Genomic DNA, 23,600 nt, shown 5'->3' on the forward strand with positions numbered 1-23,600 from the left:
TTGCGCCGTTTGTAGATGTCGCTTGATTTATCAGGTAGACTTTTCCGAGTATTTAAGGCAATATCAGCATGAAGGTGCGCCTCTTTGTTTGGGATAAATATTCAGCAGAAGTGAGGCTTTTATTGGAGACTGTAATCTGCAAATAAAAAGTACAAGCAGAGAAAACTTTAATACCTCTATATTGAAATTTAAAAAAAAGAAAAGAAAAAAATACTATCCATCCTTTATTTGGAAAAGTCTTTGTCTGTGTCCATCAAAAAGAGACACCCTAAAGTCACAATTTTACAAAACATGTTGCACATGGTTTAAAGAAACAATGACTGACCTTTGTGCGTTCTCCTGTAGACACAATGGGCTGATGATATCATTTGTCAAAGCTGTAAAGCAAAGGATCCATTTAATGCTCTGCTGCCAGCACTTCAGCTTGTGTACCTGTAGACACCTCCGCTCTGCAGCGCTCTGCTCTTATGTGGATTTGACTGATGACCTTGCAGGTCTCCAAATTGGATTAACTGAGGACGCAACAGTCGCTTATCTCATTAACAACAGAGTAGCTGCAAACAAATCTGCACATGCAAACAGATGCTTAAAAAAATTTACATCCAGGGGACTGACGACGACTAAGCTACACTTAGTTGAAAATTTTCATTGTCAATTTTAGCAGCTGATGAAATTATTTGGAAACAGGGTCAGAGGAAGCCTGACAGATGGGAGCTGATCAAGTGGAAGGCGGAGGATGACGCTTTTATGACGCACAGAGGACGACTTCTACCCAAAGACGAGACAGTTTCATTGACTGGAAGGATCAATTTCATTCACAGATTCGCTTCATTCACAGTGAACTCAGACAAATTCAGGTCTAGAGAGAAACAGCATTCACAGTGTCTGAAATCCCAAACCATGCACTATATACTCAATATTTTTACTACTGTTCATGTCACTTAACCATTAACACGTGTTAATGGTTATCCAACAACCTGTGCGAGACCAAGCAATCATTAACAAATTGGCACCTTATTTTTAAACACTATAAAGATTTACCATAAAGATTGAGCTGCCAGCTGTGCCTCTTAAATCCTGTTACTGCTGCACTGCTTTTATAGATTTATACGCTAGTGTAGTATCCAGTGCCACATACTCTAATATTTACCTGGAAATGGTATGCATTTAAAGTACTGCTACACACTGCAATTATATACACATATTAAGGGTAAGACTCTCATTATTGAAGCATACTAAATACTATATTAGTGTGGAATTTCAGACAGTCTCAGCCTGCCCACACCACCATGAATCACCTGTGTTTGATGCTACAAGAGTGCATTTCTACCATACAGATTATTTCCATTCTGCATATGAAGGTTTTTACATTTAACACAAAGAACTGGACATTCCTCAGGTTGTTAGAAAACGTGAGAAAATGACCAGAAAACCTACATCCCACATCTTTGTATGTCAGTCAAGCACAGTTTCGATTAAACAGATTCAGTTTTATCATTTTCTCTTAAGGTTAATGCATAGCAGGGTTTCTATTCGGTCTGCTGTTGTTTGAGAAAGAATGGGGACAGCGAGGTTAATAAAAGTACTAATAAAAGTACTGACAGGTGGGGAAGTCTACATGACGATCCATCTATACACCTGTTGCAACAGATCTTGTGCTCAGCTCTCTTCTGCTCCTCAGGAGGTGACAGCTGAGCGTAGATTTAAAAGGGTAATGACAGAGAGATTAGTTAACAGGATAGGACTGGTGGAGGAAAAACATCCGACAGTCGCTGCCAAAAAACCCTGTCATTAGGGATTTTTTATTTTTATTTTATCAGTGTATGCAAAATGCCTAAAACTATTAAACAGTTAAGATACTTGGAAACCAGGATGAAAATTATCCCATTTAAAAAAAAAAAGAATACACTTAAAAAGACCCTGACTCTAGTGATAGTCTAAAGTGTGGCTGATGATCCAGAGAAGAGTGCCCCAGAATAATTTGCTATAAAATCAGACTTCAGTAATCTGAAAATGCGCAAATGATAAAATCTGATATGAATGAATCGCATGCATCTCAATTAAGATGAAAGCTTTTAGTGCCAGTGGAATCCAAGAGACAGTTTGCAGTAAAAATGTGAAAGATTTAAAGAAATTACTTCAAATTAGAAAATAATACTCACCATTTTCCTTTTGTTCACTCAAGCATCCAAAGACCTGTGTGACAGCTACGCAGGTCATCCAGCAGAGGCATCGCTGAGGTAAGAAACAGAAATGGTAACCACCTTTAATTTTATCACAGGCCCAAACGGACACAGCGGAAACCAGAAGCCTTTGGCAAGGAGGACTTTAATTCTACACAATAATACATATATACAGTTTTATACGCTTTAATTTCATACAAAAAAAACAAGTCATGTACAGGTTGGCGGTGGGGACTATGACCTAGAAGAACTCATAATAAATACCATCAACAGGGGCTGTGTGCTTAACCTCGATAGAGAGACGTCAGGTCTAAAAATGTCAAACATGGAAAAGGCAGTTATTGGAGTTTGAATGAGTGGGAATGTTCCCACAACTAATGCTTACGTAAACCACTGAGCAAAACATAAACGCGTCGCCCACTCCATCCAACAGACACACACTCTCACACCCAGAAATCATTGCATGACAACATATTTATCATATAAGAGAGGCAGCAAAGACCCATGTAGGGGGAGTGTCCCGTCATTATTATCTTCTTACATTACTGGTGAATAGTAATAAACCCACTAATTTATGGCAGATTCTCCATATAGGGGACATTTCTTTTATAAAACAAGAAGTCTATGTGCAGGTCTTTAATTAACAACGTAGACAAGAAGTTGAGACACTTGCCTCTGCCACAGATGTTTGCAATACTTTCCAATTTGAATGATCAGATGTTTGTATAACAGAATCTCTTCTCCATGTCTCCTTTTTTTACCCTTTCCTTTCACCTCAGAATCGGAAGACTTTTTCATCTCCAAAGCTGATTCTTTTTTTGATGACAGACTCTGGTAGCATTTCCTTATTTTCTTTACATGCTGGTTAAAATAACAGGTAAACAGAAAGAAGGGTGGAAGGTGTTTCAGAAGTCTAAAGGAAGACAGGAGCTGCATAGTGGGCTACTTTGGATACAAACAATCTTCCATTTAAAGATTTTTTTTTTGCCTCTGCCGAGGTGAGAACTAGAAAAGACTTCACTCTTTCCCCCACATCTTCTGTGGCTTATTTTCAGTCTCTGCTGCAAAAACATGCCTCTTGTGGCTACAGAGATTGACGCCAGAGGAGCGAGAAGTTAAGGTGTCCATGCTTTAATGACAGATGAGGCCCCAATTTATTCAACAGTTCCCACTGCTCCACACAGAAAGGACTGTAAACCCTTCATCATTCAGTCTTTGGAGGGTTGTGGGTCACCGGCTGATGTCCCGGTTGCCCTCCCAGCTCTTGGTGCCTGCAGCCTCACTGATCCCTAAGTTCTCAAAGAAAGGGTGTTTTAGAGAGTCAGCCAGTGCAAGCCTCTTGGAGGGCTCATACTCCAACATGCTTTCGATGAGGTCAAACAGCTGGTGGTGCTCTTCCGCCTCGGACAGCAGATATCGCTGAAAGAAGGGGAAAAAAAAAAGAAAAAGAAAAAAAGTGGAAATTAGTGGCAATAAAAAAAAAAAAAAAAAAAAACTCCAACATGAAATACAAGAAACATCTGTTGCATCATACAGGGAACTTTTCATCCCCACTAATCATCAAATTCATGCCCTTCTCACTCACTCCACTTACCCGTAATGGTTTGCAGTTTTCTCTAACATATTTTCCCGCTGAGGAGCTCTCATCCCAATCAAGACGACCACGATAGAAGTATTTCTGCTTCCTGAGAGAGTAAGATTAGTTTAAAATGTTGCTTTAAAAATATGTTTGCATCAGGCACATTTTTAATTTTTTCACATTTTTTCCTTTACTTGTGTTTTTATGTTCTCTTACCGAGTTTTACGAATCATCCTGGAGGGCACTGGTCCCAGGATTCTTTCCATCATAGCCAAATGTTCCCTGTTGTCATGAGTCTGCAAAAAATATAAGATAAGCAAGAATGAGAGGGGAAAAGACTCACACAGAAAGGAAGAGAGTGATTCAGTAGATAATCAGAATTTAACTACTTCAGGTTCTGCTGTTGCATATGGTGTCTTCGGTTTTAGAGAGCTCACCAGTGGCAAGGGTTCATTCTTACCAGCACTGAATAATTGTACACTTGCATTTACAAGGACCCATTTACATTAGAGCTTTAACTAATAGTAGAGATTTCAGCAAATAAATCAGTTTACAAAAAGTAAATAAAAGGCGTATTCTGCTGAAACAAACTGTGTGCTGCCGTGTACCTGAAACAAAGTGAAGCCCAAGTAGTACTCAAACAGGATACAGCCAATGCTCCACACATCGCAGGGATGACTCCAGCCCAGCTCTGAAACACAAAAGTATAAGTACACTAAACCACCACAGGATTACAAGAGGACAGGATTACCACCTTGTGATTGTAAGCTTCCCACAACCAGCCACGTTTTAATTTACATCCATTTCTGGCCAGATTCACTCAGTGTTTGCAGTGATGACTGGGAATGAATTTAACAGGAAAGACAGACACACACACTCTCTACTTCTAAGTTTAGGCTTAAAACTTTCCTTTTTGACAAAGCATATAACTTGGGGCTGGACCAGGTAACTGTGAATATTGAGTATCAAGCCTGGTTCTGCCAGAGATTTCTTCCTGTTTAAAGGGTTTCTTTTCCTCCAAAAGTTTTTCGTTTGCACCGTCACCAAAGTGTGTTTTTGGTCATTTGGTCATTAACAGACCAGAAATTATATATCAGCACAATCTCTGTTTCTATCTCCCACTTATAATGCCCGGGAACGTGTTTTTGAACAACATTATGTTACAGTCAGTTGATCTTTTATCATCAATTACTTATCAGTACATTATTGAGTTTAAAGCAACATGCACACTGGAAAGGATTCGCATGCTTGCTGAAGTCACACAAAAAACATTCAAATGATCCAATTTGTTTTTGATGCGAGTCATTTTGCACTCCTTACATCAACCAGCCCCAATTTATCTCAGCATAAACTGCTTTCAGTAGATACTTATTGTACCACTGATGATACACTTGTGTAAAAGTGAATATTTCACATACTTGAATATCACATATCATAAATCCCATTTGCTTTTCCTAACAGAGCAATCAGCCTGTGCCTGTTTGAACCCGTTTCTCTTTTTTTTGTTTGTTTGCTTTTTAAAATAACTTCAAAGCAAACTTTTGGTCTTCCAGGCAAAGCATATTGTGTCAACTGAAAAAGCCACAGCTGCTCATGTGACTGGGCCAAAGATTTGTGGATATAATCACAAAACCATCTACTGCACATCTATAGCAGTTCTCACCTAATATGACCTCAGGGGCACGGTAATGCCGCGTGGACACAATGGTGCTGTGGTGCTCGTGGTCAAATGTGGCACTGCCAAAGTCCACCACGCGTACTGCCGTGCTCTTAACAGTCCGCTCCTCTCGTTTCTGGAAGATGACACGCATGTTTTTCAGAAATGCCCATCTTTCTCTCAGGAGTAAATCTGCAGTAGAGAAGCTTAGCTTTTTTTCCCCTTAAAATATAGCAACACGTGTTTTCATATCTATTCATCATAACTGCCAGCAATAAGTAACAGGAAAACTTTCCTCCACCTACAAGAAAGGTGATACATTTTCATAAAAAACTTTTTTTTTCTTCATATGTAAAATGAACAAAAAGTAGCCCTTGAGTTTTGGAACCAACCTGCCTATAAACAAATATGATTGTTGGGTTTTTGTTTTGTTTTTTTAAACTGTTTTCCTTGACTCTTACCTTCTCTACGTTGTAGGACATGGTGAAGTCTGAGTTGACAAACAGGATGTTCTCAGGCTTGAGGTCTGTATGTGTCAGCTTATTGTCGTGGAGAACTACGGAGGTAAAAAGCAACCTTCACTGATTAAGTTATTCAAAATTGTCAGTTACCTTGCATCACTTTATACAAACTGTCTACTCACCATTTATTACAACATATAATACTAATCATAATACTAATAGAAAAGCATCAGAAAAGCACTACTAGAATATCTCAGTAAAACCAAAATGAGAACATTAACAACAGTAAACAAGTTAAAGGGCTTGGTGAGGATATGTAGCTTTTATTTACTAAAGACAAACTTGATAAGTCAGTGGGGCCAACACCCTTTTTGCTATGATGCCCTCCTGTGGTAAATGTCTACCACAAACACCAGATGATTTGAACAAGTATAATCATCAAGTCAAAAGCTAAATTACAGCTCAAGTTATAAGAATCAATGTCTTCCCTTTTCACAGTATTCCTAATTCCCATCCAATTTATCTGTAAATTTCACAGACCATAAAGATACAACTTACATTTCACAGCAAGACAGATTTGGTAGGCCATGTGTCTGACGTGACCAATTGAGTAGGGCAGGTAGTTGTTTTCCTTCAGAAAGTCAAAGGTGCTCAGAGCTAGCAGCTCAAAGGAGATGCACATGTGACCGTGGTAGTCAAACCAGTCATACATCTGTACACATAAACTGCAAGACAGACAAAGCATGGGAGGTTCAGGGAGTGAGCTGACAAATTCACTTCAATCACGTAAACCAGCTTAAACCTCGGAGTGAACACAAGACACTAAGCAATACAGGTTTAACCACAGTGCCGTATGACTGAGTCAGAACTCACAATTTGTTATCCGGATCCTTTTCATTGATCTTCTCCAGTACATTGATCTCCAAGCGAGCTGCTTCCTTGTATTTCTCCACATTCTTGATAATTTTCAGAGCAACGTGGGCTCCTCCCCTGTAAAACACAAGAGATTATGAATACAAACACTAGCGTGATGAAACACACAACATGCCTTAATTTTTTTTTTTTTTTTATGTAATCCCTGTGTGCAGCCCTGAATGCTAAACACTAGCACTTGTTTATTTATAGATTCAAGACAGAGTAGTTAACCGCCTGGCTATGAGAGCAAAGGCTCCAATTATCAAGTTATTTATAGGACGGGGGAAAAAAATAAAAAATAAAAAAATAAATAAATAAATAAATTATATATATATATATATATATATATATATATATATATATATATAAAGTCACTGCAGCAGTTCCAGCTGGTTGGAAGACATTAACCCATAACGACGGTACATCACGATCTTAAGGCCCTGGGCATGAACATGAACTGATGGACATTTCTAGCTCTGTCACAAGAAAATAAATCTTCCGCAGGGAGAGAAGCACAAATAGCCCCTGTTCACATGAGGGGCTCACAGTCACAGGGGACTAAAATACTCTTGAGCTGATTTTCAGTATACATCACAATGTGGTGAACAGAACCAGAATTAAAATCAGAAATGTCTTTCTGCCATGTCTGGTGTGATAATGTGACTCTAAAATTACCGATAATGAACAATCTCAACAAGTTACTTGAAACATAAAACACTGTTTACCTTAATAAAAAAAAACTATGTAAATCCTTTGTGCTGTCATTGATTCACAGTGGTCCGTAAATTGTATTGCACAGGTACAGCAACAGACATAGCGATAATTTAAGACTAATTATTGTTCTTATGAAATTTCAGGCTGTTCATCATCACTATCTCTGAAGAAATTCTGGCCAATCAAAAGCCTACAAACAATAACACAGTGAGACATCAAAAAAAGAAAATAAAGGTGCACAGCCTGGAAATCAGTTTTCCTTATTCACATGTAAAAGTAGAAACAAACTTCTCAAAAACCTTCACCCTGGCATGAGTTTTTCAAAGGTCATGGCAAAATGGATAGAAAAGGCTATTTTTTTCCCAAAATACATGTGGCTGTAACCATAAATAAAAGACATTTAGAGAGGTAGTTTCTTTCTCCTACAGAGGGTTTTATGCAATACCGGTACTGGTCCACCCTGCTCAATACAGGCTGCATGTTGCCCATGTACTAAAAATGGGTTAAACACCTCTGATGTATCCTAATATCACAGCCCAAAACAAGCACGGAGAGGCTTTTGTTTCTTGTTGCTGAGGAAACAACAATTCCCTAATGAACTACTAAGACACCCAGAGACTGAGAGCTCACACACCTGCGATGGTCAATGCACCGCATCACCCTGCCAAAGGTGCCTTCCCCCAAAGTGCTGACAATCTCATCTGCAACACAGTACAAAGAGAAAAAAAAACAAGAGAGGGAGAGCGGGGGGGGAAAAAAAAAGAAGCATTAGAAATGTGGACTCGTGCAGGAATACACAATGCAAAAGTGTAGACAGGCGAATCAGTGCTAGCGCCCATCCCCTTTCCGAATTGCTGCCTACTGAGTCTGGCAGGCTTAAAACGTTGCGCGTAAGGCTATGGTAACTAAATGGTGTTATGATGTAAACCAAAGGGGGCAAACATAAAGCACTCCCTTCCTTTGATTACCAATTTGCAGTCATTGAACCTATTAGAGTGCATCCTTTTGTCTTTGCCCAAAACGATACAAATGCTGTATAAACTTGAAACATTAAAAATAATATGTATTGTAATCATTCTCAAATGAAGCGTTTAATGTAAAGAAAGTCTTAAAATGTGCACTGGTTGTTCTAACCTTAGTGAAATTTGCTAAATAAGTGATGTGACCCTGAAACCATCCGAGTGAAAAACATCTAGCTTAAGTTACAGATTTAAAACTGTAACTGAGTTGTAAGCTAAAGCGCAACATAAACAAACAGCTGCAAATTGGATTTCTAAGTTTAGGAAAGTCAAATAACCTGTGAAACATAAAGGAAATGCTCCACAGCTTAAAAATCTTAGAAAAAAAAAAAAAAAAAAAAAAAAAAAAAAGCAGATTGTATCTAAAGTCCCTCCTAAAATCTTCAACATTCTTGCAATCCACCCTGCTATTTCAGCTAGAGCGAAGAGCATTCTAGCACGGCATCATCATCATCATGATCATGATCATCAGGCACTCCCCATGTCATGTAAATGCTCTATGCTTTAATACTCATATGGAGAAGGGTTACGATAGAGTAGTGGCAGTGAGTACATCTCTCTTGCAGGACGTCCCCACTCCGACAGATCAGGTGCCCTTCCTCGTCGTCCCTCACACTCAGTGCACGCGTCCGGCTGTTGCTCCGCTGTATTCACACCCAAACGGCCATCAGCAGGTCACAACACGACCGAAGGGGACAGGGGGGGTTTCAGGGGCAGCCGCAGCCACGGCGTCAGGTGGCACAGGTGGATGAGGAGGGAGGAGGAGGGTGGTAGTTGATGTAGTTGTGGTTGTAGGTGGGTTTCATGGTCATTGGGCGATTCACGCATGACACCACGTGAAGGAAATATATAACGATAGGGATATAGTGCAAGGGAACAAGTCAAAGATCACATGTTGTCCTCTGCTCCTCTCCCGCCCCCCTACCTTTAAACCACAGCTGCTTACAAACAAGGAAGCAACTGGCACATCCATTCATCAACGCAACAACCAATTAAAACAATAATATATATAACTACTTCAAAACTTTGCAACAAGATGAAAGATAAAATAACAACGCCATAAACATTCAAGCAGGACTTCTTTAAAGATAATCCCAGCAGTTATACTACATCAAATTCAAACCTTTTCCTCATTTATGTTCATAATAATACTTAACAGGTGTGATTAACCACACCCCACACAAAAAGAAATAACTAGAGCCAACTCATTTTAAATGCCAATAAATTTTAATAAAAATCTAATGCACTATGGTTGGCAGAACATTTTCACTTTTTTCATCATTAAAAATAATAATAATAATAATAATAATTGCAAGAGCCAAAACAAAAATCACAAGGCTTTCTGCCCTCTTATGAATAAAAAAAAATAAAGTAATAAATTACAGTAACAATTATCGGTGACAAAATAGTGGCTGAAGTACTAAAAAGTGTCTGTATAAAAATGAAAATGCTCTACCATAAAAAGGAGAAAGAATTTTTGAAAAAAAAGAGCCAATTAGAGCCAAACCCACCTATTCACAAATATAATAAAACCCCTGTGACAGAACAAAAATAAATCATAAAGGTTTTACTACTTACCAAATCTAGGGGCTGTAAAGAAAAGGTTAGGACAGGACAGAGGCAGAGAGAGCTGAGTGAAAGAAACAGGAGGTGGAGGTAGAGGATGAAGACTTAAAGCACAAACTCAGGTCTGGCTGTACTCACCGAGGAGGATGCGCTATAGGACCTGGTTCTACGCCGCCTTCGTTTGTGCTTACGCCTGCTGCCTTTCCTCCGGTACGACTCTTCTTGTTCACGCTCCCTCTCACGGCCGCGTCTGTAGTCGTACATGTTCGGCGAGAAGTCACGTGGATAGTAACTTTCGGCTGCTCCATGTGGCTCCCTGTCTCTGTCGCGTTCTCTGCTCTGATCAAACCGTCTGTATCCCTCACAGTATCTTCTGTCAAACGGTCGTTGTTCCACTGACCGATTGTCATAGCTGCGACTGAATAAGTGAGCAGAGAAATATCCTGAAACCTTAGGACTGGCAACCAATAATAAAGTGAAAGAGGGTTAAATATAACATGAAAGAGTAAAAGCCCAAGCTAATTTGACCATAACGCACCTCCGTGACCGTACATAGCTTCCTTCCTGTCTGTGTCCACGTCCCCTCCTGTCTCGGTCTCTTTCTCTGTCACTGCTGGAGGAGTAAGTCGGCGTTCTTCTGTGTCGATGTCTTCGCCCTCTGTCTCGGTCTCTGTAACGATCCTGGTAGCTGGCTCGACTGTCTCTTTCCGAGGACGAGTATCGTCTTGTGTGAGGCATCTGGTGTAAAAAGGAAACAAATTAGCACAGAGTACCAAAATATGTTTAAGGAAAGTCACTCCTTAAATTCAAATTATTGGAGCAGCTGATCACTGCCAAACTCATGGGATTTGAGGGACTAAATACCTGCACGTTTCTCGTGTGTAATTACAGACCCCCCCACAATACCGTAAAGTTCAGAGTTATTCCCCAAAGGCTCAAATCAGGACTGTGTATATCAGCACAGCTTTTCCACATATGGGTTCACAAAGCAAAAATCGGTGTTACCTTACTGAACAATACTCCCTTTACTTTTTATTTTTTGACCTTTCGCCAATAAAAACGTATTAAACCTTAAGTAATTTGAACTCCGCACAATCCAGAAGTCTCGCGAGTCTTCTGGGTTCCCTGATTTAACTGTCGTTATGTTTTAAGAATTTAAATTGAAAGTAAAAAGACAATTTCATAACAAACTTTATTGTCAACTTGGAAACAGGCACTTTTAGCATCATACGTTCAACTGCATGACAAGTGTAAATATTATTTTTACTGTTTAATTAAACTACCCTTAACCTAGAACTAGACATTTCTGTAAACGTGGTTATATAGGAGGCCACCCTCAGAACAACAGTTCAACTTTCCTTCATGCCTAAAAAGGCAACAAAATTTTCCAAAGGACCTAAAACTATGCGCAAAACTATTGCAACGGGTCTGAAAATACTGAAAATAAGAAGAACAGCGTTCAAATGAGATGATATAGCTATAATAACCCTGTTGCATGACCATAATAAACTTGACAACCCCCAAACCACACAGCGGTGCATCAAACCATTGCAAAGCCATTAGCACTGTAGTCAGAAGTAATTATTAGAGCAAATGAGTTCAGTTGAGCTTTATCCAACGCAGAGTGAAAGCACAAGTAAATGCCAAGTTAATAAATTGGTCGTGGCTACTCATTAAGCGTTGCCTATGCTGTTTACACACATTCCAAGACGATGCAACACTCGTTAAACGTAAGGCTAAATTACCGTTAAGGTCGTTAATCTCTGCATGGATTAGTAAAATTAAGCATCTTTAACACTCCAGCCCATTTACTAACAGCACCAACATTTCAAAGCCAGGAGAGAAGTAACTAATCAACAAGCGACGTAGTATCTATTAGCATGCACTGCTAGCAACTAGCTAATGTAAATAATTTGACCGCCATCTTAACTTAGCTACGTTCGTCAAGCTAACTTGCTACTTACGCTAGCAGCCGCGCTAACTGCAGAATCGCTATGTAGCTTATTTAAATAAACACGGTGTTTACCGTTTTAGCAGCGAGCCCTGTACGTTTATCCCACAAAAAATCCGTGGTGGCGTTCCACTTTTCTCCTCTACCTTCTCGCCAGCTCGATGTTCAAAGCTCTTTTGCTATCACCTAGCCAGTTTCTTTTTTCTGTCTGCTTAGTACAGCTAGTTCTGGTTCAATTCGGCGCTCGTACCGCCCTCCTGTGCTCAAATGTGGCTACTCCGTTCGAAGGTAGACATCCACAAGGAACTAGTGAGGAATTACCACCCCAACCTACAACCGTTACAAGTCCTTATTAAATTATGGACAGCTGATTTTTTTATCAGCTACCTTTTAACTTTTGTTTTCTCCATGTCCAAATATTTGACTTACTGTTTTAAACCTTTTAAAATGACATACCTGTGGTGGTATACAAATTACTATGGAGAAAGGGCAGTGAACAGATTTAGGAGGAAAGGCTGAGATGGTTTAGACGTGTAGATGAAGGATAGTGGATATAATGGAGGCAGATGGCGGCATTCTTGCTTTTATAAGCTTTTACATGTTAAGTCACACATTTTGATTTTAATTCCTTGTAGTTTTATTACAAACATTTTGATTTATTTCTTTGGTAAAAACAACTTGAAAATGAGCTGCAGACTTTGCAGCCACACACATATGAAAGATGCCCTCTTTTTCACTTTTTCAGATTAACACATAATAAGTTTGAACCTACTTAGAAATTTTTATTTTCGTTCAGCTGTACAAAATCTGTTATAAAATGAATACATTTGCATCAGTACCATCTGCACGATCTGAAGGCATTATCCCCAGGAGTAAGAGAAAAGCACAGTAGGACAAACTTAAAGCATCCTCATAGTCCATCAGTTTGATGATGGTGATGGCTCTAAACCACACAAAACAGGGAAACAGAGAGACTAGTAAGCCAGCAGGGATAACCAGGATAACATAATTTTTCTCCACATACGAAAGTAGTTTACCATTGACTGAGGTAGTGTTACTCTTCCGCCCGTCCTCCTTTTAAGTCTTATTTAAATTCTCATTCACACTAATCATTTGTTCCAAGCAACTGGAGCCTCGGTAGATCCACTCCTTATGATCATCATCCTAAACATGAAATGAACACACTACAGTAAGTCACACAATTGAAATAAATATAACAGGATTTAAAAAAAACAGGAACAACTTAAGATGGAACAGACCAGAAAAACAACTTCCATCAAACTGCAGTCGATCTCCAGTACTTTACACCTCTGCAGGAATCCGTTACGTTCCACGTTTACCGTCTGTCCGACATGGTACTGCGTCATGGGTGGATAAGGCCACTTCTTTAAATAATTCTGCATGAAAAGCTTGTGCTTTTCATCTAGGATATCATCCAAAGGGTTCTCCACTGTCATAGAAAATGGAAAATCTTCTTAGTAGCAGTATTATAATAGCAGCTGCTGTGGACAGCAAGTATAGAAGAATTAGGATTCTGGATTTTATAAAATTAGATATTATGGACTTGACAACACCAGCTGTCATAAGACGACAGGCGGGGTACACCTGGACAGATCGCTAGTCTGTCACAGGACTAACACAGAGACAGACAACCATAAATAACCTGAACTTACGCGGTTTGCAAACCATGTGCATTGCACGTAAGCTAGCATACACTGGAGTGTGATCATCAGTAAAAATCAGGAACCTGGAATATAAAAATTAAAAGCAATTTTACACTTTTTTCCCACCTTCACAATCTGAATTTATCACCAGAGTAAAACACACTAACCTCATGCGGTTTTTTCTGGAGGGGACCTCTGCCATGAAACCAGGCACGAACTGGTCGTCTTTGCTCCGGACCACCACACGCGCACCGACAAGCAACTCATTCACCTTTGGCATGTGTTCAAAGGCAATGTGGTGACCAGACACTAGGCTCCTCCCCTTCTCCTTAAAGTTGACCTTGTATTTCACCCTGCCGTCTTCTGAAATGATTAAAGAAACATTGGAAACACTTCAGATTATACCACATTTGCTTCTACGTACTGCTTTTCTTGAAAGAAGAAATGTCAAATACAGGTGCATTTGTTAAATTAAATGGGTTTTTTTCTCATATCAAATGTATCTATTTTCTTTGAGAGCGTAATCAAAAGCGCTTAAGCGCCAGCTGTTAAGTTACAGCATCACAATCTGTGTCAAAATGTGCTGCCAGAGGAATTCAGTTGGTGAGGCCCAAACACCAACAAACTTTAAACTGTGGTAATGTCACTCATATGTCATATCGCATGGTGTGTGTAATAACAACAAGCACAACCACGACCACTCAACAAAATATAGAAGAAAAAAAAAAAGAGTAGAAAAAAAAATCTAAACGTTGCTAGTCTAGCCTCAACTATGGGACACGGATATGTAAGAAACATACCTTCCTTTAGCATCACATAATTTCTTTTGTTTACTTTGAAGTTTAACATTTTTGTTATCTTAGCCACCAGAGCAACAGTGTGTCGAGCTCTGCTTGCCGTGACATCCTGATGACAATCAGTGTCAACAGAGCTACAGAATGTCTCCAAATAAATGCAATTCATTGCTTAACGTACTCACTACCTCAAAGCCATTTCACAGATTACACTGATTAAATGTCAACCAACATTCCCAACTACACAAAACAAGACGTCTTTAATCGACGAGTAGCTGTCAAGCTAAAGACAAATGTGAAACTTTACAATCTGCTTTGTGCTTACCAATAGAGCCTTTTCTTTATTATTCTTACCCTTTGTTATTATTTCAACAATTGTCCCTGGATGCCAGCTCAAAGGCCTCTTTCTGGCCAGGACCTTCATGTTCACACTGATCTCTTTTTGTGGCACCGCAGCAGGGGTCTTTGTGGATGAGGACTGAGAAGCAGCTGATACAGTGGTTACAGGAGTTACTCCTGTCGGCGTAAAAGGAGCAAAATGTCATTTGACGATTGGATAGATCTTATGATTTCTGTGTTTGGAAATCTGGTAGTGATCTGTTCCTCAGTGTACAAAGCAAGATCTTTAAATTTGCCAATATTTTCTACTCTTCAACAATATAATACAGCTTTAAATCAGCTTAAAAACACACAAATCCCCACATAAACCTAAGATCTGGGCAAAAAAAAAGGGCGTTTTTTATGTTTTTCCATAATGTATATTTTGTGGTCATTACCTAAAGCGCTTGCTGGTTTTGGCGATGTTTTCGTTGCCTTGCTCTCAGCACTTGTGTTTGTGTCGGCTTGTGATGACTTTGCCGTTTTGCCTTTTGCATCAGGAACTGTACCCGCTTGCTGCGTCAGTGTTTTCACTGGGCTGCTTTTGGCGCTGCTTTCTGCGTTTGTTGTCAGAGTCGATGTCTTTGCTCCGCTTCTGATGGAGTTTCTTCTCTCCTGATGTGTTGTGTCATTCTTAGTGTGTTTTCCATTCTTTTTGGCCATTTTTTTCCTCTTGTTTGAACGTGTACTTGAAATAGAAAAGTCGGTATCACTCGAGTCTCCGCTGGGTTCCCACTGCATGTCAGACCCATCAGTGCCTAAAGACTCATCTTCACTCCAGTGATTCTGAGGTGATGGAGGAGATAGAGAGCTGGTCATTTGAGATCCAGTCATTCTGGTCAGGACCACTACTGGGCTCTTCAAAGCGAGAGGGTGTTTTTTTCTCAGAACTCTTTCTTGTTTTTCGCTCTCTTTTGGCTTAGATGAAAAAGAAGCCGAGCCATCAGAAGCCAGAGGTCTGTGGACTTGAGTTTCTGAGGGAGCAGACTCGCATGACAGTGGTGATGCTTGTCCTAAAAACAGTAAAAATCACAGGTTAAATTGTAGCTTTCAAACAAACCTACCAAGTGCACATTTTTTAATTCAATTTTGCTTTACCACAGCTTGCTTGGTTATTGTCATCGTCCAAATCTGTGTCGCTGTACTCCCATTCCAACAATGAGTAAAGTTTCTTGACAGTATCCTCACATGCAGCCACAGACCTGAATGACAAAAACAAAGAGAAATGAATGAAGAGAAGATAGAAAACACAGAGAAAGTAACCAGTGTACAGGCTCTGATATTTAACATAGCACATTCATGCCTCGGAAGAGATTCTGGCAAATCATCAGGCGACTCAGGAGGGGAAAGTCGTGCTCTACCTGCACTGTGTATAGTGCAGGTGGAGCACTGCTGACTTTGACTAAGAATATTGTCATGCGGTGGAAGGAATACTTATTAATCCCACTGACACATCTTTCGTAGAGGAAGCAGAGTCTGGAGAAAAGGGGGACCACGGTCCTCAGCCAGAAAAACGGTTGAGTTGCCACTCCAGGTCAGAGACAAGTAACTTCCCCGAGTGGAGGTGCTTAAGTATCTCTGGGTTTTGTTCACTAGTGCAGTGACTAAAAGATCGAGATCGCGGATACAAGCAGCAGAAATTAGCTTTCTCCGAAGGGTGGCTGACCTCTCCCTTAGAGATAGGGTGAGGAGTTGGCCATCTGGGAGGGGCTCAGAGTAGAGCCACTACTCCCCCACATCAAAAGCAGCCAGCTGAGGTGGTTCGGGCATCTGACAAGGATGCCTCCTTGGTGAGGTGTTCCGGCATGTCCCACCGGGAAGAAGCCCCAGGGCAGACCCAGGCACGCTGGAGAGATGATATCTCTTGGCTGGCCTGGGAATGCCTTGGTGTTCCCCCATACAAGCTGGAGGAGGTGGCCGGGGAGAGGGAGGTCTGGGCTTTTCTGCTTAGGCTGCTGCCTCGGATAGGAAAATGGATGGATGGATGGCATCCATGCCATCATAAATACATAAAGAATCATCACATTTAGAACAAAATCGTGTCTTTTAAAGAAAGCCAAAACAACTTTTTTTTATCTTAAATTTTTTATCTTATATCTTAATATGTTATGCAATGTTCTAGTTAGTGTGCGTTGTATAAAAAGTAAAGGATACACTCAGTACACTTAGTGCCCAGGTTGCAAAAAAAAGAAAAAAGGTTATCTACAACACACATTGTTAGAAGCCTGTAGAAGGACGTGTTATTTTGGGACAGTTTTAAGGCAAAGTAGGTGGGATTAACTAAATGTCATTAAAAGCTCAGCAGGGACTACCCTATTCAAGCACTTGCATGAAATTTTTATGCTTTTGCTTCCTTGCAAGAATAAATTATTAATAAATTATGATATATGTCAATTACAGTAGATATTCATTTAGAAAGCTAAAAACAGACAGAGAAGTTCCTCTTTCTATCACGGTCAAAGGAGCTTGCAAAGAAAAGCGTCTGGACTTCTTTAAGTTGCTTGGAGACGTTTCACCTCTCATCCGAGAAGCTTCTTCAGTTCTAAGGTCAAATGGTGGAGAGTCCCAGATTTAAACCTAGTTGGAGTATCCCCCCGCAGAGGGACAAAAGGACCCCCTGATGATCCTCTAATCGCCTGAGCCAAGGTGTGAAACTGGGTGTGGGTCCCAATCAGTCAGGGTTTCGGGTGAGCTCATTGTGAAACCTGGCCCCACCTTATCATGCGAATTCCTGAGGTCAGATGGCCCAGGATGTGAGTGGGCGTTAAGGCGTCTGGGGAGGGAACTCAAAACTGGATTATAGATGGCAGAGAGTTGGTGTCGTAAACCACCGCCTCTGTTCAAAGATGGTCGCTCACAGTGGACATACAGGGAGTGCAGAATTATTAGGCAAATGAGTATTTTGTCCACATCATCCTCTTCATGCATGTTGTCTTACTCCAAGCTGTATAGGCTTGAAAGCCTACTACCAATTAAGCATATTAGGTGATGTGCATCTCTGTAATGAGAAGGGGTGTGGTCTAATGACATCAACACCCTATATCAGGTGTGCATAATTATTAGGCAACGTCCTTTCCTTTGGCAAAATGGGTCAAAAGAAGGACTTGACAGGCTCAGAAAAGTCAAAAATAGTGAGATATCTTGCAGAGGGATGCAGCAGTCTCAAAATTGCAAAGCTTCTGAAGCGTGATCATCGAACAATCAAGCGTTTCATTCAAAATAGTCAACAGGGTCGCAAGAAGCGTGTGGAAAAACCAAGGCGCAAAATAACTGCCCATGAACTGAGAAAAGTCAAGCGTGCAGCTGCCAAGATGCCACTTGCCACCAGTTTGGCCATATTTCAGAGCTGCAACATCACTGGAGTGCCCAAAAGCACAAGGTGTGCAATACTCAGAGACATGGCCAAGGTAAGAAAGGCTGAAAGACGACCACCACTGAACAAGACACACAAGCTGAAACGTCAAGACTGGGCCAAGAAATATCTCAAGACTGATTTTTCTAAGGTTTTATGGACTGATGAAATGAGAGTGAGTCTTGATGGGCCAGATGGATGGGCCCGTGGCTGGATTGGTAAAGGGCAGAGAGCTCCAGTCCGACTCAGACGCCAGCAAGGTGGAGGTGGAGTACTGGTTTGGGCTGGTATCAGCAAAGATGAGCTTGTGGGGCCTTTTCGGGTTGAGGATGGAGTCAAGCTCAACTCCCAGTCCTACTGCCAGTTTCTGGAAGACACCTTCTTCAAGCAGTGGTACAGGAAGAAGTCTGCATCCTTCAAGAAAAACATGATTTTCATGCAGGACAATGCTCCATCACACGCGTCCAAGTACTCCACAGCGTGGCTGGCAAGAAAGGGTATAAAAGAAGAAAAACTAATGACATGGCCACCTTGTTCACCTGATCTGAACCCCATTGAGAACCTGTGGTCCATCATCAAATGTGAGATTTACAAGGAGGGAAAACAGTACACCTCTCTGAACAGTGTCTGGGAGGCTGTGGTTGCTGCTGCACGCAATGTTGATGGTGAACAGATCAAAACACTGACAGAATCCATGGATGGCAGGCTTTTGAGTGTCCTTGCAAAGAAAGGTGGCTATATTGGTCGCTGATTTGTTTTTGTTTTGTTTTTGAATGTCAGAAATGTATATTTGTGAATGTGGAGATGTGATATTGGTTTCACTGGTAAAAATAAATAATTGAAATGGGTATATATTTGTTTTTTGTTAAGTTGCCTAATAATTATGCACAGTAATAGTCACCTGCACACACAGATATCCCCCTAAAATAGCTAAAACTAAAAACAAACTAAAAACTACTTCCAAAAACATTCAGCTTTGATATTAATGAGTTTTTTGGGTTCATTGAGAACATGGTTGTTGTTCAATAATAAAATTATTCCTCAAAAATACAACTTGCCTAATAATTCTGCACTCCCTATAGATGGCTTCTTTCACTCCTCTTTCAAACCATCTGTCCTCTCTGTCCAAAATGTGAACATTGGCATCCTCGAAAGAGTGACCTTTGTCCTTAAGATGCAGATGGACTGCTGAGTCTTGTCCTGTGGAGGTGGCTCTTCTGTGTTGTGCCATGCGCTTGTGAAGTGGCTGTTTGGTCTCTCCAATGTAGAGGTCTGAGCATTCCTCGCTGCACCATACAGCATACACCACATTGTTAAGTCTGTGTTTTGGAGTTTTGTCTTTCGGATGAACCAGTTTCTGTCTGAGTGTGTTACTGGGTCTGAAATGCCATGCTTGGAGAAAACTCTCCTAAGTTTTTCTGATACACCGGCTACATAGGGGATGACAATGTTGTTGCGTCTGTCCTTCTTATCCTCCCTCGCTGGTGTCTGATCTTCTTTTCTGTGCCTGTTTGCTGACTTTAAGAACGCACATTTAGGATAGCCGCACGTTTTGAGTGCTTCCTTTACATGCGTGTGTTCCTTCTTTTTTCCTTCAGGCTTAGAGGGAACATGTTCTGCCCGGTGGTGTAGGGTCCTAATTACTCCAAGTTTGTGTTCCAGAGGGTGATGGGAGTCAAAGAGGAGGTACTGGTCCGTGTGTGTTGGCTTCCGGTAAACTTCGATGTTGAGGTTGCCATTCTCTTCAATGTGCACGGCGCAGTCCAAGAAAGGCAAACAGTTATCCTTTGTGTCTTCCCTGGTGAACTTGATGTTTTTATCCACAGCGTTAATGTGCGCAGTGAAGGATTCCACTTCTTGTGTCTTGATTTTGACCCAGGTGTCGTCCACATATCTGTACCAGTGGCTGGGTACTCTTCCTTTGAAAGAGCCAAGAGCCTTCCTTTCCACTTCCTCCATGTAAAGGTTGGCTACGATAGGTGACACGGGGGAGCCCATGGCACAGCCATGTTTTTGTCTGTAGAAGCCTTCGATGTATTTGAAGTATGTTGTGGTAAGGCAGAGGTCTAACAGTGTGAAACTTTCTATCACATTCTTCCATATATGGCAATCTGTTTCACCCTCCAGGTGGTCCCTGAAGATTGACACTTTTCTTGACTCTTCTTCTGTCATCTGTTACTAGGCGAACTCAAATGCAGTTAGAAGCAAAATGTGTCCCAGGCCTTTAGCCTAGAATGAATACTATCATGTATGTTTGCAAGCGTGCATGCTTAAACCTTCTGTTGCTCTAGGTCACTTACACCATGGATCGCCTGGACATTCGCGCCACGCGAAGCTTAAGACCTTTAAATAGACCGAGCATCACTCTATATAAGCACAATCCTGCAATGTGTGTATAAAAATGATTACAGTTGCACATGCAATAAAAGGTTAATATGTAATTATGATCACACCTGCAATACAAGTTTTAATGTAAGGCCAACCGCTTCAATAAATGTATTAATGAAATGCTGATTAATGCAATGATAATGATGATAGTTATGAATAGTAGCAGTACAATATTTTTCTCATCTCCACACTCCATATATAACAATTCTTGACTGTTGCTCGTTTTTATTACATTTTATTCCAACAATGAACCAACAAGAGAATGAACCCCAAAACCAGTTTTTTGTGTGAGTAGTTAAGCATGTTAAAAGCATGTTTGTTTTTTTAAAAGATTGCCACACTTAATGCTTTCATATTCGTTTACAATGACAACACTCACTCGCAAAGTCTCAGGAGGCACGCGGCCTGTTCCTCTCTCCTTTTCAGCAGAGACTGCAGCTGATTGCATTTCTCCAGCAAATCCGGAGAGACCCGTTGGGTCTCCTTAGCCTTGTCTATTATCCAGCACTCCTCTCTGCTCATCTCAGTCTCATCTCCATCCATAGTTACTGCAACACACAAAGGTTTCACATATCAGAGATTAATTATTACTAATGTTATTCCAAAAAAGCATAGATTTTCTCATGATGCAGAAAAGAAATGAACAATGCAAAGTCCAAACATCTCAAAGACTTACACTTGGGGCTCCTAACACACTAGAAAAGATTGACATCACATCTCTTAGAGGAAGGTCAAGAGCCTTTGAGTGTTTACCTGCATAAATAAAGCACATATTAATAGAAAATGGTTACATTGTGCTGTGGTTTAGCTAACTTACCGCTGAAATGAATCACTAATTTATTGAGCTAGAATGTTTCTGGACAACATGGTGCATTCTAGTGAGAATAGGGAGCAGGTGAACGAGGTGGAGGTGCACTGGACAGAAAAGGAATTGCATTCAGTAGAAGAAAGACAGAACAATTGTTTGCATGACAGGGAGACGGGTGTAAAAATGACGATGCAGGAACCAGATATAGTGAAGAGGGATGAGTTTAAATAGTCAGAAAAGCAACAGAGAGGTGAAGAAGAGTCCTGGCGGTGATTCGTGACAGAATGATAGCAGCAAGAGTAAAACCAAAGGTTCACAACATGGTAGTGAGACTGGAGATACAAGGTTTAGAGACAGTGGCACTGTCAAAAAGACAGTAGGCTGAGCTGGAGATGTCAAAGTTGAAGATGCTCAGATTTTCACTGGGGTGACCAAAAGGAAAAGGATTAGAAATGATTATATCAGAGGGATAGCTTGGGTTAAACAGTTTGGAGACAGCTGAATAGGTGTGGTTAGAGATGGTGCAGAGGAAGGATACTGGCTATAATGGACAACAGATGCCAAGCGGGAGGGAAGGAGGAAGACCACAGAGGAGGTGCATGGATGTCATGAAGGAGGAAATGAAGATGGCTGGTGTGAGAGAATAGGATGGAAAGGATAGAGTGAGATGGAGGCAAATAATCTGCTTTACTGGCCCTAAAGGGAGCATTTACTACAGGGAATGCTCCCTCATAAAACCTGAGGTATTTTCTCAGATTCTTGGAAATGTAAAATTCACATTTGATAAATTATTCAAACCAACCATCTATTACATGTAACCATGTCTTCATACTGTGTTACCACCATATAACATTTATAATGTTGCTATGAAGAAGGTCGTGGCTCAAGAGTTGGCAGTTCGTCTTGTAATCGGAAGGTTGCCGGTTCGAGCCGCGGCTTGGACAGTCTCGGTCATTGTGTCCTTGGGCAAGACACTTCACCTACTGCCTACTGGTGTTGGCCAGAGGGGATATATATATATACATACATATTGGTGTATATATATATATATATATATATATATTTGTACTATTCTTAGTTAGCGTATTGTCTGTCTTGTTAATGTTTGTTTATAATGGAGCACTGTAACAAAAAATAATTTCCCCCAGGGATCGATAAAGTATTCTGAAACCTGGCGAACATCTGGTTCCTCTGCATCTAGGTGTGCGGGCTCAAATAGGGGGGATTAAAAGTAAATCAGAAACACTTCTCAAGCTCAAGGTCGTATATTTAAAAAAAAAAGACGTCCAGCCAGGATAAGGTGTTAAGGGCTTTACTAAAAATAACTAACTAAATAAATAAAAACCAAAACACCAGCATCTGATTTTGTCTTGAGACTTATTGGTCGAAGCTAGCATGGACTTCAATCAGTTAGCCGTGGAGACCGTTTCATCCTGACTCTGCGCCTCTTTATCGCACAAAGTGTATCCAACCTGATAACCATTCTTTTAATTTCAGCTAGATTAATTAATTTGATTAATTTTAATTTAAAATGTCAAATAAGAAGCAAGCCATACCTTAGCTTTGTTCTATGGTCTTCTTCTCTTCATGTTGCTGGGTAGACCTGTGAGACTCACTGCCGCCCCCTGCGTCCGGAAATACGACCGACAATCTTCTACTTCTTTTTAAACCGATTGCTATGTATGGAACGCAGAGTTATTATAGTTTTGCATTTTCTTATTAGTTTTACTTTATTTTTATTAGTCTTCCAGATGACTGGATGTTTAGTTGGTTCCAAAGAGCCTGAGGTGTGCCAAGAAAATATCCCCCACACCATCACTCCACCACCAGTCTGAACTGTTGACACAAGGCAGGATGGATTGATAAACATATGATTACACAACATTTGCCATCCAAAATGTTGCATCAGAAATTAGGATCGGTAAGACCATGCAACGTTTTCCAACTGCTGTGATCCATGGGACCTCAGTTTCCTGTTCTTAGCTGACAGGATTGGTACCTGGCGTGCTGCTCATCTGTGCATCCAGAGATGCTGTTCTGCATACTTTGATTGTAACGTTAAAGGAGTTGAGGTTGCTTTTCCTATCAGCTGGTCATTCTCTTTTAATCTCTGCCATGAACAAGGCAGAGACCTGTGGCTCACTTGATGTTTTCAATTTTTCAAACCATTC

At 40.6% G+C, this 23,600-nt stretch overlaps 2 protein-coding genes across 2 annotated transcripts; both read right to left on the reverse strand.

Moving 5' to 3' along the window:
* Window positions 1-2,275: 2,275 nt before the first annotated feature.
* clk2a (CDC-like kinase 2a) lies at window positions 2,276-12,267 on the reverse strand. The gene is made up of 14 exons (XM_085345732.1): window positions 12,121-12,267; window positions 10,633-10,832; window positions 10,233-10,512; window positions 10,107-10,118; window positions 9,082-9,172; window positions 8,144-8,210; window positions 6,754-6,870; window positions 6,439-6,605; window positions 5,881-5,975; window positions 5,426-5,555; window positions 4,371-4,453; window positions 3,979-4,058; window positions 3,778-3,868; window positions 2,276-3,602 (listed from the first exon to the last, which is right to left on the reverse strand). The coding sequence occupies exons 2-14, from the start codon at window positions 10,830-10,832 to the stop codon at window positions 3,414-3,416; spliced, it is 1,602 nt and encodes a 533-aa protein (XP_085201858.1). The 5' UTR covers window positions 12,121-12,267; the 3' UTR covers window positions 2,276-3,413.
* A 623-nt stretch (window positions 12,268-12,890) lies between these two features.
* setdb1a (SET domain bifurcated histone lysine methyltransferase 1a) lies at window positions 12,891-23,026 on the reverse strand. Its single transcript, XM_085346394.1, has 11 exons — window positions 22,986-23,026; window positions 21,298-21,374; window positions 21,001-21,169; window positions 15,980-16,083; window positions 15,280-15,894; window positions 14,858-15,019; window positions 13,877-14,072; window positions 13,719-13,792; window positions 13,305-13,495; window positions 13,083-13,209; window positions 12,891-12,988 (listed from the first exon to the last, which is right to left on the reverse strand). Exons 3-10 carry the CDS (start codon window positions 21,162-21,164, stop codon window positions 13,123-13,125), a joined length of 1,593 nt encoding a protein of 530 aa, XP_085202520.1. The 5' UTR covers window positions 21,165-21,169; window positions 21,298-21,374; window positions 22,986-23,026; the 3' UTR covers window positions 12,891-12,988; window positions 13,083-13,122.
* Window positions 23,027-23,600: the final 574 nt, after the last annotated feature.

Source organism: Diplotaxodon limnothrissa, linkage group LG22 (assembly GCF_057381915.1).
Source record: "Diplotaxodon limnothrissa isolate DT_005_m linkage group LG22, D_limnothrissa_male_GT1.1, whole genome shotgun sequence".
Taxonomy (NCBI): Eukaryota; Metazoa; Chordata; class Actinopteri; order Cichliformes; family Cichlidae; genus Diplotaxodon; species Diplotaxodon limnothrissa.